This window comes from Apus apus, chromosome 1, assembly GCF_020740795.1.
Source record: "Apus apus isolate bApuApu2 chromosome 1, bApuApu2.pri.cur, whole genome shotgun sequence".
NCBI lineage: Eukaryota > Metazoa > Chordata > Aves > Apodiformes > Apodidae > Apus > Apus apus.
This window is the reverse complement of record NC_067282.1, coordinates 195,742,250-195,758,216: the sequence shown is the minus strand read 5'-3', so window position 1 is coordinate 195,758,216 and position 15,967 is coordinate 195,742,250. Positions and strand designations below refer to the sequence as shown.

The 15,967-nt window shown below is 36.5% G+C and overlaps 1 protein-coding gene across 2 annotated transcripts in view; it reads left to right on the top strand.

Moving 5' to 3' along the window:
• The window catches only part of CACNA2D1 (calcium voltage-gated channel auxiliary subunit alpha2delta 1), a 394,502-nt gene that overhangs the window by 279,359 nt on the left and 99,176 nt on the right, over positions 1-15,967 (top strand). For both annotated transcript variants that reach the window (XM_051621668.1, XM_051620850.1), the window contains exons 8-10: positions 12,166-12,235; positions 13,107-13,157; positions 14,217-14,316. In XM_051621668.1, the coding sequence (XP_051477628.1) occupies positions 12,166-12,235; positions 13,107-13,157; positions 14,217-14,316 (221 nt within the window). The remainder of the gene's footprint in view (positions 1-12,165; positions 12,236-13,106; positions 13,158-14,216; positions 14,317-15,967) is intronic.

Below are 15,967 nucleotides of genomic sequence, written 5' to 3'. Positions count from 1 at the left end.
CTGAGACATCTCTACCCCAGGACAAGTCTCTGCAAATTGGCATATGACACAGGGCTGTGTCAGTGTCCTGGGGTAGAGGTGTCTTGGAGTAGAGATTTCCCAGTGGAGAGTTGGAGATGGAGAGTTGTCCCTTCCTGTGCAGTAAACATGGATTGCATTCTGTTGATATGATACTGTTTTGTGTATGGTCCTGTCTGACTTAAAGCCCCAGGGTCCTTCAGGTCATTATCCTGCACTATTGTCCAGTGCATGCTCAGAGGCTATCTTGAGCTATCTCAGAAAACAAGGAATTTCAATTTACATGTGGCATTTTAGGGAATTAGTTGCACCTTCTTTTTTCACAGGAAATCACAATCAGAAAAATAAAGTAATTTAATTAAAGTAGTATCATACAGTTTGATAGATATTAAGTTACTTACATTTTGTGATGCATCTATCCAGCTAATTTTACTGCTAGGTTTTAGAAAGCAACTATCTGAAAGAACAAATTGACATCCAATTTTTGGCAGGCTACTTGGAAGTGTAGGTACAAACCAACCAGTTCCTTTTCTAATTTTGAAATCCTTCTTAATTATAGAGGCAATGAGAATTATAATTGTTAATCAATGTTTCATTAAGATACTGCAATGGGAAGCATATTATTTTCATTGTAGCAATTACTAATTAAACAAATTAAAAAAAACACTTGGTATTTATGTGTCTTTTGCCAGATACCACCTCTCTGTTGTTTTTCTTTTTTCCTAAGGCTATGATCTTTAGTAAAGGATGTGGTTTTGTTCTGCACTGCAGACAACAGACATTTATTTGCAGTTAAATATGATATAGGAGGCTTTCTAGTTATAGCAATAGATACAATTAAGAAAGTTTGGTTGCAGAGGATTACTCAAATGAAAGCACACTCTTGATTTAGATTAATGCTTAGTAAGAAACCTGTTTAGTCAGCAAGACTGACTGAGCTCTCTCTGGGAAGTACACTAAACGTTTGCTGAAGGTAATGCTATAAAGGACAGTATGGATATGGATAGTTTCAGATTCCAATTGGTGGGTTTTATATAGCTGTCACAATCTGCCACTTGCTTATCTACCTTTCTGGAGAGATTTTAATTTATTGGGATCTGCTGAGAGGGCTGCACGCAGCGCTCGCCTCTCACAGAGGAGCAGTGAACTTTGGCAGTGACTTTTTGGATGAGACACTTGTCTGATACTCACTAATGCTTCTAATAAAAGTAGCTAACTTCCAATTGGAATTTATGAATCTACGGTTTATTAATGGAGCAAATAAACCAATTTGGGGCAGGAGGTTCAAAGAGGGTAACCAGGAAACAATAATAGCAATAATAATGATAAGGAATAATGGAAAGCAACAATAATACTATGCCAAAGTCACTTCAATTAACAAAAACAGCAACAACACCCCATTGATTTAAGCAATAGCAATAACAATAAGGAGAAAGGAAAGGAATGGGAAAGGAGGGGGGTGGAGGGTGTGCCCAACAGATAGTAAAGGGCTCGCAGAGGGAGCAGGGATGGAGGCTGGGTAAATGGGCAAGGAAGGATTAGGGGCAAGTAAATATTTTTCTTTACCCCAGTCCCGAGATGGTCAGCTATTCTGTAGGTTTTTGCTGTCTTCCTGCCTCATTGGCGGACAGGTTTAACCACGCCGTGAGCGCAGGAAGAGCAGCAACAGTAGAGTCCCCCTCATGGTGTGCAGTCCAGGTGGACAGCCATTTGTCATCCTCCTCACAAGCAGGCAGCATTCACCAGGAGCTCACAGGAACTGGTAGGCCTTCTCCAGCACTTCCAGGGAACAACAGTATTTCTCTCCTTTAGGCTGACTGACCTTATCACCCTTAGTCTCTCCAGAGAGCCAGCAGACCTCTCTGTCCACTGACCAGCAGCACCTCCCCTGCACTCCAAGGGATCCAGCACGAGCCTGGGTGCTGCAGTTCTTTTGTAAATTGTTCTATTTCCCTGTTCTGGATTGGGCTTCGCCTTCTTCCCGGGGCTACAATCCAATCATTGCGGGGTTGGCAGCAGTCTCTGGGCAGCACTTCACAATGTTTCCAGTGGATTCCTGCCACAGGATTCACTGTCTCCACCGTGGAGTCCAGTCTGCAGTTTGTGGCAGGGAGGAGAGGGAAGACAGGCAAAGCCCCCGTGCAGTTTATGGACAGCCATTTTGTGCTCACTCACTGCCTCGTGAGCCATGTAGTTTTTAGGAGAGAGGCACTGTCTCCTACAATAGCAATAATGATAGAATGATGATGCATTAATAGATTCAGCATCTTAATAAAGAATTGTTGAAGCTAGACTGGATGTGACAGTATTTGTTCTGCAGTGTGCTGGAGGTGGGAATGTGCCACACCCAGTGAAGATCCGAAAGTCGAGGCTATTGATAAGAAAAGTACAACTGAAAAAGAAGTACTACTGTGTTTCCAAGTGTCCCAAGACTTTCCGCTTCCATCTGGAGATTTAACAAGAGCCTATGGGAAATAAATTTAAAACATTTTTCTCAAACCCTATGTTGCAAATTCCACTCTCCCAAAGTAGTGCACAGCTCTGTGAGTTCTCTCTGGTTTTCTCAAAGAAGAAACAGCCTCTAGCCTGTAGCTCTGTCATCCTTTTCTTATCACATAACCTAGCCATACATATTTGCCATCTCAATGTGACCTTACCTGTGTTAGAGAAGGAGGGAGGGGGAAGGAAGGAAACAGATAGAAGAGGTCTTTGTTTTGACTCTGCTCAAGCTCACACAAGTATGTGAAAGCCTGTAAAAAGTGCTACAACATCAGCTTCTTAGGCAAACATTAGGAACTTCATGCTCATGAAGAGAAAAAGCATTTACTAAGGAGACTGACTCTTCACCAGACTTCAGTTGAACTAGATGTGAAGGAGCGTTTTGAGATTTTGGCACTCCTGTTATTTATGGATACCTCATATGGATACCTTCATGCCTCTGTTGACTTGAGAAGCATTGAATTCAAACTGCAAATTATCTGTGAAATTCAATTCCTTCTTAGCTAAATTAACAGCTACTGGACATTTTGGAACGGAATGTTTACATACTCTTAATTTCTTTCTTTAAGCACATCTCAGCATGTCGTCATCATCATACAGGTATTCCTTAAGGTCTCTGAGCCCTCATCTTTAAAGGTGCCTGTGTAATAGTAAACAGAACCAATCAGAGTTTTATTGGCATCCTTTAGGCAGCCCCAAAGTGTGATTGAAGGAACAATACGTGCTGGCAGCCTTTCCCGATGGACGGTACTGAACTATGGGGTTTTTTTCTTCTATATTGCACAATTCTTCTGTCCTGTTCTAGGAGGCTTCACGTTCTCAAATACCCCTAGATTTTTTATGCTATACTGCAGGGCATTTGTATGCTATAGGGCATATATGTATAACACACAGCTTAATTTTCATCTGCAGTGCACCTTCTGACAAGCAACAACTCAAACATCACCTTCCTTCACTGTAAATTAGTACCCTGCAATGTATCATAAGGCTGAAGAGATTCATAAAGGGCTCAAAGCCAACTGATTTGCAATGTGGAGTAGAGAATAGCTCTCACCCCTGTTTTGTTTATCAGAAGAGACATAATTCTTTGTTTTCTACTGAGTACAAGCCAAAGTATCTTTATTTTTTTACTTGTATTCAGTGTTTTCCTCAAGTTTACACACCTCTAAGGGTTATTTAAATGCTTACCTGTGTTGGTCCTAGTCCAAATTAGGATAATATAGCATTTTCTTTTCATCTTTCTCAGTATGTCTCAAAGCATTGTTTAAAAGTAATTAAAATGTAACTCTCCTAATTTTGCAGATGAAAAAAGAGGTATAGAGGATAAAAAGACTTCTTCAATGATCCTCTGAAGGTCTGGGATTCAAGCCTGGATTATGTATAACAACCAAGTTTTTTTCAGATTCAATGTGGTATTATATTCATTAACTCATACTTAAATTCATAGCATTGTTTAACAGCAGGTGTGTTAACTTTCTCAAGATATGCATGTAATTTATTGCTGAATAATGCCATCATAAGAACTGTTACATTCTTTCCCTTTTTATTGTGAATTAGCCTTGCATTTGGCCTCATTTCATCAATCTATATTATAAATAAATATAATATGATGGGAAGTTTAATTGATTAGAAAAAAAGTCATTTTACGTTGCTCACGCCAGTATTTTACTAGGATATTAAAGTCTTCCTACAGTTTACAGGGTGTTAAGTGGAGAAATTCACAAAGTAAAGATAATGCTGCAATACTCATTATCCAAAAAAAGTAATAATAAAAAAATTGTCCTTCAAGTACTAAAATTATTGAATTCAAAGTATGGATTGAGAAGACCTAGTATTATCTCTTCCCCTTTGTAAAAAACAAACAAAACAAAAACAAACAACAAAACAACCAACCTTAAAGTAATCTTGAGCCTATTTCCAGATGTCAGTGAAGCAAGTCTCACCCAACTACTGGAGCACTCCCTGCTTAGACAAATTAATAATGGAGGTGCTTTAGAAATCAATTTCTAATAAAATATAGTGGTATCTCTCTAAATGAAGGACTTGCTGTGCACAGCTGTTCTTGTGTTAATCATTAATGACAAGCAATAGTATTGCAGCCACAATATTGAACTTTCTAGAGAAAGTCATTACTGAAGCAGATACTAAGAGACTGGAAAGCCTAAAAAAATCTATACAAAATGAATCAAAGGTCTTGAAAAACAAAGAACTTCAGCTTATCTTGTAGGTTTTATATTTTATATCTGCCAATTCCTGTTAATAACTCAACATTTAAAGGAAACTTTAGAGTAAAAAACCAAACAAACCCAAAAACCAAAACACTTTCCCAGTGATATAGCTTATAAATTATCAATTACTGCAATTAGCATGAAAGTTGGATAGTTCTACGTCTTGCATTGAAAGAAGCCTCTTTGAATGTTATTCACTTCCTTTTTTGGTTAATATCAGAGAGGAAAGAACATGGACTGACGTGATTCCCATACTCATTATAAGGAAAATCTTACAATATTTTTGTTTGTGGCTCATTTTGCAAAACCAACGTGCTGAGTGTTGTAGTTGTGAATGCAGATCCACCCATTTACAGGATAATGCATTATTTCTTGTGAGTTCATGAAATTGCAGCCAGCAGCCCACCATACCTTCATGCTGAAGTTCCTACCATCCTTGTGTTTTTATGATACAAATTGAAGTCTCCTGAATTTGCTCTTAGCGGAGGAAAACACCAGGGCCAAAAAGCAAACCAATAAAACCATGTCCTCAAGCTCTAGGAATACTCCAGCCTCCTTCAAGGGAATGGTCATTAGTACAGGAGAAAACAATGTCAGAAATACTTTTATTAAGGATGAAATTCAGTTCATATATGCAGAACAGAAATATTTGCCTCTGAACTGGGATAACTCAGAGCCATTTGAGAGTTCAGTTTTAAGTTGCAGACTTCTGTATGTGTTACAGGTTCAGATCACTAATTTCTTTTGGCACGTTGGGATCAATAAAACAATGGATTTGTTTGCTCCTGTATAAAACTCATTGCTGACCTGATTTGGGATGAAACTGAGCCCAGTATTGCCCACAACCACATAGGTAATACTTTCTGAAAAAACTGTGAGATTATTATCCTCTCTTTTCTGTATGGTGATGGTGCTATAAAAGCTAGAGAGGACATTGTGCAGAGCTGTCTATGTTTGACAGATTTGACCTGAGAATAATTTGAGCTCTGGGCAATTTTATGTCATTATCTGAGTAAAACAGCTGCATTCAGTCTTGACTGAACATCTTGTGTGGTGGCAGGGGGCTGGCCGGGAACAATCTCTGTCTTGAGAAAGATGGTTTTATTTCAAGGCATCATTATAATATAAATATCCTGATTTTTAGGTACAGAAGTACAAAACACTTTGATTATTATTTATGTTAGGGATTATTAAAGCTATGGCTGTTATTAACTACCATACCTCATCACGATTCACCTTTTACTGAAAAAAAACTTGAATTATTCAGCAAAGGTGCTTCTACCACACCAGAATTCACATGAGTTTTCTAAGGCTTTTGATACATTCCCACATAGTCTCCTTCTGGACAAACTAGCCTGTTACGACCTTGACAAGCAGTCTGTTTGGTAGGTGGGGAACTGGCTGATGGACCATACCCAGAAGGTGATAGTTCCTCCTCAAACTGTCAACCACTCACAAGTGGGGTCCCCCGGGGATTGATATTGGGCCCAATGCTGTTTATTATCTTCATAAGTGACCTGGATGTTGGGATCAAGAGCACCCTGATGCAGTTTGCTGATGACACCAAGATGAGTGGAGAGGTTGACACTCAGGAAGAGAGAGCCACCCTACAGGATGATGTACACAGGCTGGAGGAGTGAGCTAGCAGGAACCTTATGAAGTTGAACAGGGAGAAGTGTAAAGTCTTGTGCCTGGGAACACATAACCCAGGAGTGCAGTTCAGACTGGGATCCACCTGGCTGGAGAGCAGCCCTGTACAAAGGGACCTGGGGGTCTTTGGTGGACAACAGGCTCACCATGAGTGAACAGTGTGCTGCAGCAGCAAAGAAAGCCAACAGGATGCTGGGCTGCATCAACAAGGGCATCACCAGCAGAGACAGAGAAGTCATCATCCAGCTCTACTCAGCGCTTATGAGACCACACCTGGAGTACTGCGTAGTTTTGGTCCCTGCTCTAGGAAGATGTGAACAGGCTGGAGAGGGTCCAGAGAAGGGCCTCAAGGATGATCAGAGGACTGGAGGACCTGACGTATGAGGAGAGGCTGAGAAAACTGGGTTTGTTCAGCCTTGAGAAGAGAAGGCTTAGGGGAGACTTCATTACCATCTTCCAGTACTTAAAGGCTGGCTACCAAGAAGATGGAGACTCCCTATTTACAAGGAGTCACATGGAAAAGACAAGGTGTAATGGGCACAGGTTGTTCCTGAGGAGATTCTGATTGGACACAAGAGGTACATTTTTCATGAGGAGAACATGTCTCCCAAGGGAAGTGGTAGATTCCCCAACATTGGCCAGTTTTAAGTCTCAGCTTGACAGGGTGCTAAACAATCCCATAAACTATAGTATCACCTAAAAAAGTTGAATCCTTGAGGTCCCTTCCAACCTGGCATTCTATGATTCTATAACTTCTTTCTGAGCAGTAAATGGAGGAACACCTCATTTCCCAACTAGCAAAGGCTATCACAAACCTCAATGAAGTTTTTTTTTTTGCATAAGTTCCCTAAAAGATGAGAAGAAATACAAAATTAAACTAAATATTAGGTATAAACTGTAACTTGCATCTTTGCTCCATCTGAGGAAGACTTTAGTGAATCTGGCACAGGGAACTGAATAGTCTGTGTTAATGGATCTTTTCAATATCCACATGAATGTTTATCTGAGACATAACAAGGTAAAAATCAACTTTAACAAATATATTTTTTTGCCTAACCCCATAAATACTATATTGAAGCTGACCACCTAGTAAGCCTCTGAGATGGAAAAGTAAGAAGTTTGTGTCAGAATAAGATGATGCTCTCTGGGATTTGATAATTGGCATTTGTTACCTGTCTTACTATCAGCTTTTAGTCTCTTTCCCCAAATGTGTTACAGGGATGTAAAGCTGTTAATCTGTGCTTCTCTGTTCTTGCATATGCATACCCAAGCAGTAGAGTAAGACAGATGTGAGGTCTCATTCAACATGACTTTCAGGAAGGCCACCCCCATGACACTCCCCTTTGCCTCTAGAATCATCTCATGAATGAAATTAAATACATTAAATTAAAAATGAGCAGAGGTAGCCAAGGTTTCCCTTTCCTTAGTAATACTTCAATTTAGGCTTTAGCTTGTGACCACCTCTGTAATGCATTAATTGATTTTGCATCTAATCAACAAAACAGGATTTCCACCCTACTTGTGCAGAAATAACAGAAGAACACGCCTTACTCTTGCTTGAAATATAGCCAGGTCTGTATCTCCATAATGCAAACAGCAGAAGTGGGAGGGATATCAAATCGAATGAATAATTTACAAAATATCAAATCTAACCGTATGGCAAACAGGAAAATCACCAAAGGAGAACATGACTGAAGCCTAATGTATGCAACAGAGAAATGTGTTGTGTTGACATAGTTCAAAATATTAGTGTGCAACAGTGAAACACAATCACACTGATGTCTTCAAGATCTTTGGTGAGCCAGGTTCCAAGGCATCTGATTAAAATGCATGTTTTAAACAATAGGTTATACAAATAAAGCTGTAAATCTGAAAATCCTTTTTAGGGTTTTTTTGGGTTTTTATTTTGGTTTGGGGTTTTTTTTAGGAAAATGTGTAATAATGTTTTTCTGTATTTTGTTTTGCTTTTGTCTTAGACCATATAATGGCTTTTGTCAGTAAGGTGTAAACCAGTTTCCCCAAATGGCTTTGTAGCATTCTTTGTATATGGACAAAGGCAACACGTCTTTTTCAGTGGTCTCCATCCCTTCTCATTATTTCCTGGATAATTATAAATTTATAATTACTTATTTTTGCATACAGGATATGTAAAAATTGTTTTTAAGTGATTTTTTAAAAGATGAAATCAGGGTAAATTAAAATTCGATCACTGTAGATCAAATGTCCTAAGAGAATTTTGGTTTCCTAGTAATAGCAACTTCAATAAGATCCTTAATACTCAGAACATTGCCAAACCCAGTGAATAGATTTAGACTATTCAAGGCCCTCTAAAATCAAAAGTATTAATCCAGAGAGAGCTTAGGGTGAATGAGTAATTTAGTCACGTTAATTCTCAATGTTGAAGAGAGAATTCAGCTCTTCTTTGATGTGAATGAAATTCTAGATACTAAAGGCTGAGTCCTTACTTGTATTTGGCCATGCAGAGGCTTACCACCAGATTATGTAAACTGTTGTAGAAAACATCATAAAGATCAACAGAAGTAGTTTTCCCACTAAACATTATATTTCTTAATTACTATTTGTATCATCTGGCTTCCATAATTATCTGATGAAAAAATTTGCAGTCACAGCATAAATTCAGAAAAATGCATCACATGGATATGTAACATGTACGTGCTTGTTGCATTTGTTTCAGCAGAAGGTAATATATTAACTAAGAAAAATAAACTTATTGACATGTAGCACAAAAAATACAGATTAAACAGCATGGTAATTAATACAGTTTTTAAAGACCTTCTCCAGATCTCTCTGAACCTGCTGACAGGCTTTCCAGGGTGGTGAATACTGAAAGGGCCAAGTTAGTGAAAGGAAGTAGTTTAGCTCTTGTGTTCTCCACTCAGTCTAACTTCCTAAATGAAAAACTGTGTTACTATTCACAGTAACCTCCAAAAAGATTAGATAGGCTGTAAGTAATGTGCTGAGTGGTTTATTCACAGTTTCTTTGGTGTTTAACTGGACCATTGTAATAGTTTGTCATCTAGTTCTGGTGCTTGTGCTTTTTAGCTCACTGATACAGATATAGTTAGAAAGGGACAGTTTGATCTCTTGCAATCCAGGAAATTGCTTTAAGACTATGGTAGAATTGAGTGCATGGCTCAGTTGCTCGAGTTTTAGCAGAAGGACCTCCTTTGAAGAGAGATTTGAGAACATTGTCTTCAGATCCTTTGTTTTACTCTGTCTCAACTAAAAGTTTAGAGCATTCTCTCCATACAGGGAGGGGGAGAAAAGACAATGAATAATAAGCATTGTTCTGGTTTGTATTCCAGTTAAAAAAAAACAGCTTTTGTTACGTGTAGCAATTTTGTGCTTTTGGAAATATTAGGGAAAGATTCAGACTTTTCATATTTTATTATTTGATGTTCTCTTAATATTTCTGAAAGATTTGCCTCACTACATTTGGTCTAAAGGGCCCAATTCTGAAGTACTTTCTGTCTAGGCAACTGTTGTTGACCTCAAGGAAGTTATGTGCTTACCTGTCAGATAGCATTACATTAACATATATTTGTAGCTCTGAAATCTTGCAGAAAAATGTAGCTGAATTATTTCTTCTATTATCTTCTGTTGCACAGACAAAATTTAATCTTGACCCCTATTTCTGTAAATCTTAGTTCAGAACTTTAAAAAGTTAGATTATAGTTCAAAATAGAATATGAAATTACACTATCATCTTCTTGAAGGGTACAATATCAGATAAATTGTACCTAAATGTTCATGTGATGATTTTCAGTAGATATTTTTTGTTAGCTGTGGAGCTAGTCTGTTATTTAGCAAGCCTTTAGAAAATTGATTCAATTTTTAAATGAATACCTATGTCAGTATCCACTGTTACAGAAGAATATGATTATACTAAACCCACTCTTTTTCAGGTCCCATGTTCAAATTCTCCTTGAACCACCATCCATTTGCTTTGGAGAATGCAGTTAAGGCATTGGACTTATCTTTTATATAAAAAATAAGAAAAAAAAAGGTTTTCATTCAGAGACTGCTGAGAGTTATTGTCACACTAGCAGTGTAAATTAGATTTTACCTGTTGTTTTGAAATAAATCTAGATGCATACATTAGATAATTCTCTGGTTATGAAGATGGTCCAAGATATGGGTTGATTATGAGGGACAGATTTCCTAAGGCATAGCCTCATATTGAATGTCACTGGAAATACTGAAAGTTTGGGGAAATACATAGCAATGCTATTTTACCTAAACCACTCATAACACAAACTGAAATTAGCACATGGGATTCAGATCTTTTCAAGTCTTGGGGAATTTTTTCCCCAAGAAAAAATTGGTTGGTCTGGAAGGGCACAAAAACTCCATGATCGAACATGTGCTAACCATGGCTTCAGGCTCATAAAATGCTACTGGATTTAACCTGTGCGTACCTACACAATTATACTTAAAATACAGATTTCTCATATACCATATAACAATCTAAAAAAATCTGCTCTCTCATTTCTGGAAATTTCAAAGACCTTTATCACCTCACACCACAAAGAACCTGTCAGGTGGTCTAGTCTGAGATCATAGACAATACTGATGTAGAGTTTAAGGTTCTTCTGGGTGTGCAACAATACAACAATATATGGTGCTCTTTCTGTGGCTGATAAATATATATACTGATAAATGTCCTATGGGTTGTGGTCAATTTAAATGTTCTGGTAACTGGTGTTCTGATTCAGGTTATGGTCTCTTAGGAAAGAGTTTGTTTAGTAAAATCAAAACAAAGCAGCTGCTCTGAGATGGTGGCTTCTTTTGTATTCATGGATAGGGATGTAATAATTCTTCCCATTTGTCTTACACAAATGCTTTTTGAGGAAGAATCCTGGAGCTGCCTATATATTTTTTTTATTTTCTAGACCGAAGAGGAACTAACATCAGGAAATAGCTCCCCCAGTGCTGTTGGCATACAGCGAGAGGGCAAATTGCAGAATATTATTTCATTTCATGTAACTTTTTGCTTTTTTTTTTTTGTGTTCATTAAGCTGTCAACTGGCTTTGAAAGGTTCATTTTGTTTTTCAGCAAGGAAAGGATGCCTAGCCTTGCTGAAAATTAGGGTAAATTTTAGTTAATGCTTACAAAAGATTATTAATCTTAGCATTTTCTTCACAGAGTTATGAATGTTTTCATCTCATTTTATTAAAATATGACACTTTCATGTTACTTTTCTAATTTGCCTTTTTAGGTAATGCTGTCCTGAGTCAGTGTATCATGTTTTAAGTGCATACCTGAGCTATATATCAATAGAGTATTATTGTTCACAACATTAATTAACTTAGAACTATTGTGTTGTTTTGTGGGGGTTTTGTTTGTTTGTTTTTAGTTTTTGGGTTTTTCGTGTTTTGTTTTGTTTTTTTTAAATGAGCTACTTTCTTGTAAAAAAAATCTTATTCTAAAATACTTTGGTTGAAATTCTGGTTACATTCAAGTCAATGGTCAGTTATAATCAGTAACTTTTTTCAGCACTACTTAGTCCTTTAAACTTTTTATCTATGTATCGTTTCATTGCATTATGTTGTATGTTCATCTATATGGAGGTATCTAGGTATTTCAAAAACAGATTGTGCAAACACAGACAGTTTTTCTCCCTAGCAAATATTTGTATTTATATAATGTAAAGCCTGTGATATTGACTCATTATACTGTTGCATTTAAAATAATTAAGAGAAAGTTTTAATTTATTCTATTTTGTGGTGTTTTTTTTTTCCTTTTCAGCTTCCCCATGGGTAGATAAAAGTCGAACACCAAACAAAATAGACCTGTATGATGTTCGCAGAAGACCATGGTAAAGTTTCTTTAAAGGACTGATTTATATATGTCATTTGCTTTCTAGATATGATTGTAAAGACAAATTTATTTGATTAATTATATCTAATAGTCCTTACTTTTAGATATTGCCATTTCCTTAAAAAAAAAAAAAATCAGTTAATTTTTCTGAATAAACTATTTTCAAATCATACTACTTGTTATGCAATACCCACTAAAGTGTATGATACTGTTGAATTACATGGACCTTTTTGTAAGTGAATAACTGTCAAATAGATAAATGGCAATTTAACACTTTGATTTTGTGCAAAAATCAAGGGTAATTCAGATTGTTAAACTGAGCCGTTCTTCAAGACTTCAGAGTGTTTAAAAATAAATCAATGGTTTAGGTCAGCAAAAAAAAAATCATTAGACTGGTAAAAGACAAGAGAACAATGGGTTTATTTCTCATGGTGGTGTTTTTTCTTTTCTTTAAACCTCTGAAGGAATAATGCATATATGATGCATATGCCATAATGATACTTGGATTCATACTAGTTTAATATATTATTTCAAAGGATTAATGTTTTTTTTTCCTAAAATGGGATGATGCAAAAAATTGTCTGTCATCAAAATCTTTAGCTCTGAAATAGCATTTATGTTTTTCAGTTATCAACATGTAAATATAGTGAATTTTAATTAGTAAATCCTACTTTCCTAATGTGGTTTAGACTATGGTTTATTTAGCAAACGCAGCAAGAGACAAAATGATAGTGCATTGCTTTTTACTACCTGCAATAGCAGGATTGTGTTGCCTCAGCTAGATTTAGCTTAGAGATTGCAGAGTATTCCATCACACACCACAAATGTGCTTTTACATGTATGTAATTCAGACCCCTTATTTATTTCAGGTATATCCAAGGAGCTGCATCTCCCAAAGACATGCTAATTTTAGTTGATGCGTAAGTGCTTATTGTCGAGATACTGACATTAGAGGGCTAAAAGTACTTCAGTATATTGAACAAATTTCTGTATGCTGAAAAGTGGAGAGTGGGTTAGAGAGTCCTCATTTGCAAGGATTAAAAATCTTAGTATAAGCAAAATAAATACACAGTAAAAAAATAATTCAAAAAAGCCCAAACCAAACCTTTAAGTTTTTTAAGCTTGGACCACTTAAGTTTTTTTTTTAATTACTTTTTTATCATTCTATTTTAGCTTAATGACTGAAGTAATCAACTGAAAATTTCTCATGTGCATGCCAAGATTTGTTGCAAAACACAAACCCTAACCCAAATGACTAGAAGCATTCCAGTAGAGTCATGATTTCATGTGTACAGATTCTGCATGTTTTACTGCACATATTTAAAAAGTGCCAAATTTGGTTACTGTAAGACATTAATAGAAAGTGATTAAAGAAATTAATAAAAACTCTTTGCCTTGGCAAGGATTCTTTGTTTAGTTACCGTTGAGGGGCTGAAGCAAGTATTGTACCTGATGCGTCGAACAGATTACTTTATGCTGAGAAAAATTTCTCAGTAAGAGAATTTGCAATTAATATTTTAAAATGAGGTTAAGTGCTTTCATATCAGTGTTGAGTTTTATCAACATTTGTAATTTCTTCATTTCAGCTTATGTTTTGCCTTGAATAAAACAAGCTTTTTTTGTATATATGAAAATATAAAGCTCTAATTCTGTGTGTAGCAGTATAAAATGCTTAGATACTGCTTTGGTTGAAGGTGCCAAACTCTCTCAGATTTCTTGAAATAAAAATGAGGAAATAATGTACCAATATAACTTAATCAGAGTCACAGAACTGGGGCTTTCAATACCAGGTTTTGTTTTAATTTTTTTGTTACAAGAATGTGATAACACAAATGATGAGTTGGAGCATTCAGGAAAATTATGAACAATTTTAGTGTGAAAGTCAGTGACAGTGCTGGTTGGTGCTTTGTATTTTCTTTCTATGTTTTAAATAAAATTATTAAACTCATTTTTTCTGTTATCTTGTCGATTTCTGTTAGGAGCGGGAGTGTCAGTGGGCTGACATTGAAGCTGATACGCACCTCGGTCATTGAGATGTTGGAGACCTTGTCTGATGATGACTTTGTGAATGTAGTCTCAGTGAGTATCTGTTTTTAGCACAAAGTTTATATTGTCAACAAAGCCATAAGCAAACTATTTTCAATGCCAGATATGAGATACTTGAATTTTAAGCTGCTGAGAGACTTGAAATATAGTGCAAAATACCACATTTGGCTTAGTGGATTTTTTGTAAGGTGTAATGAGAGTCCTAGGTTTGTTGCTATCTGTACATTTGAGAGAAGGACAAAAGTCATTTAAACAAATCTATCTGTAGTCAAGTTCTTATTTTCAATTTATTATTCTTATCTGTGTAGCAAAACTTTTATTTGATTGGTATATGCAAATTCTCTTGAAATAATTAGTGGTTCCTAGGTTTTATATTGTGGTGTGAGATAAAATGATACAGAGAAGGTAGGAATAAGTTCCTTCTTCAAGCAGCAGGCGTTTGGGTTCCTTGTGTTAGTTGATGCATGATAATGGAAGCCACACATCTGACTTGCCAAAGAGGTGCTCCTGAGAAGTTCTACAGTTAGCAAGGTGATGGGTAGCAAAGCAAAAGTAAAAGAGAGGAGGATACATGCAGGAGCTTAAAAATGCACATAATGTATGCATACAGAGACAGCATATGTGATGTGCAGGACGAGAGGGCTGCTACGAGGGCAGGATTATAAAGACTGCCAAAAGGACATGCTGGCTTATTCAGGGCTGGCTTTTCAGCAGCTGACATCTTTTGGAACATGATTGGAAACTTAAGTACTACATGCAATTACTACACTTTCAACTTAGCTACCAGTCTTAGAAATTCTATTTCTATTATAATAGAGTTTTTAAATAGTTCTTTAAAATAGGTCTTTGGTCTTTCTAATACTTACCTCAAAATTAAAGTACAAATTCCTGGTTTTCATGAAAGCTAAAAGCAAAACAAAATAGATTTGCAGAAGGGGAAGATGGTATGGACAACTTTAAGTTTTCAGGCTGATACTTTGGATGTCATACTCTAGCCTTGGGCATGGCTTTTTTTGTTTTTTATTGAGCTGTTGAACTGTAGAGCTTTTATACTAAGGACGTACGATGGGAACATTGACATACTCTTAATGACAAGAGACATCCTGCAAGATGAGTAAATCTGGAATGATTTTGGAGGCAATTTTCAACATCTGTAGATGTGTTGTAGCCAGCCTGCAGAGAGAAAGACCTGAAATATCACTATCAGAAATCTTTTTGAACACCACTTATTGCTTTATCATTTGCTGTCAGTCTAGTTAGACTTTTAGCTTTTATTTGCAATAGCATTTCCTTGGTTAAAGTTTTTAATAGTGAATTTGACTGTTTTATTTAGTCTACACTGCAGTGAAAAAAAAATAAACTAATTTCTAAATTATTGCTATTAAAGGAAATAAGCTATTCTGTAATGACATCAGAAAGCTGAAATCTTGTTAGGTTTAACAAAATAGTTTCTTATCCTAAACTGCTAGAAATTGATTACTGCGTTGAGTGGAGCTGTGCCAGCTTTTGAAAGATCTGGACCTCCAACTACCTCCTGATTTATGCAGCTTTCCAAACTCTTCCTTTCATTTACTCCCAGCTGACCAGAAACAGTATGTCTTAATGCTAAGCCTTCCTTAGAGTCAGGGTATTTTATTAGCTAATATTAAGTGTTATTCTAGCAAGGGCTGAAGATTGGGATTTA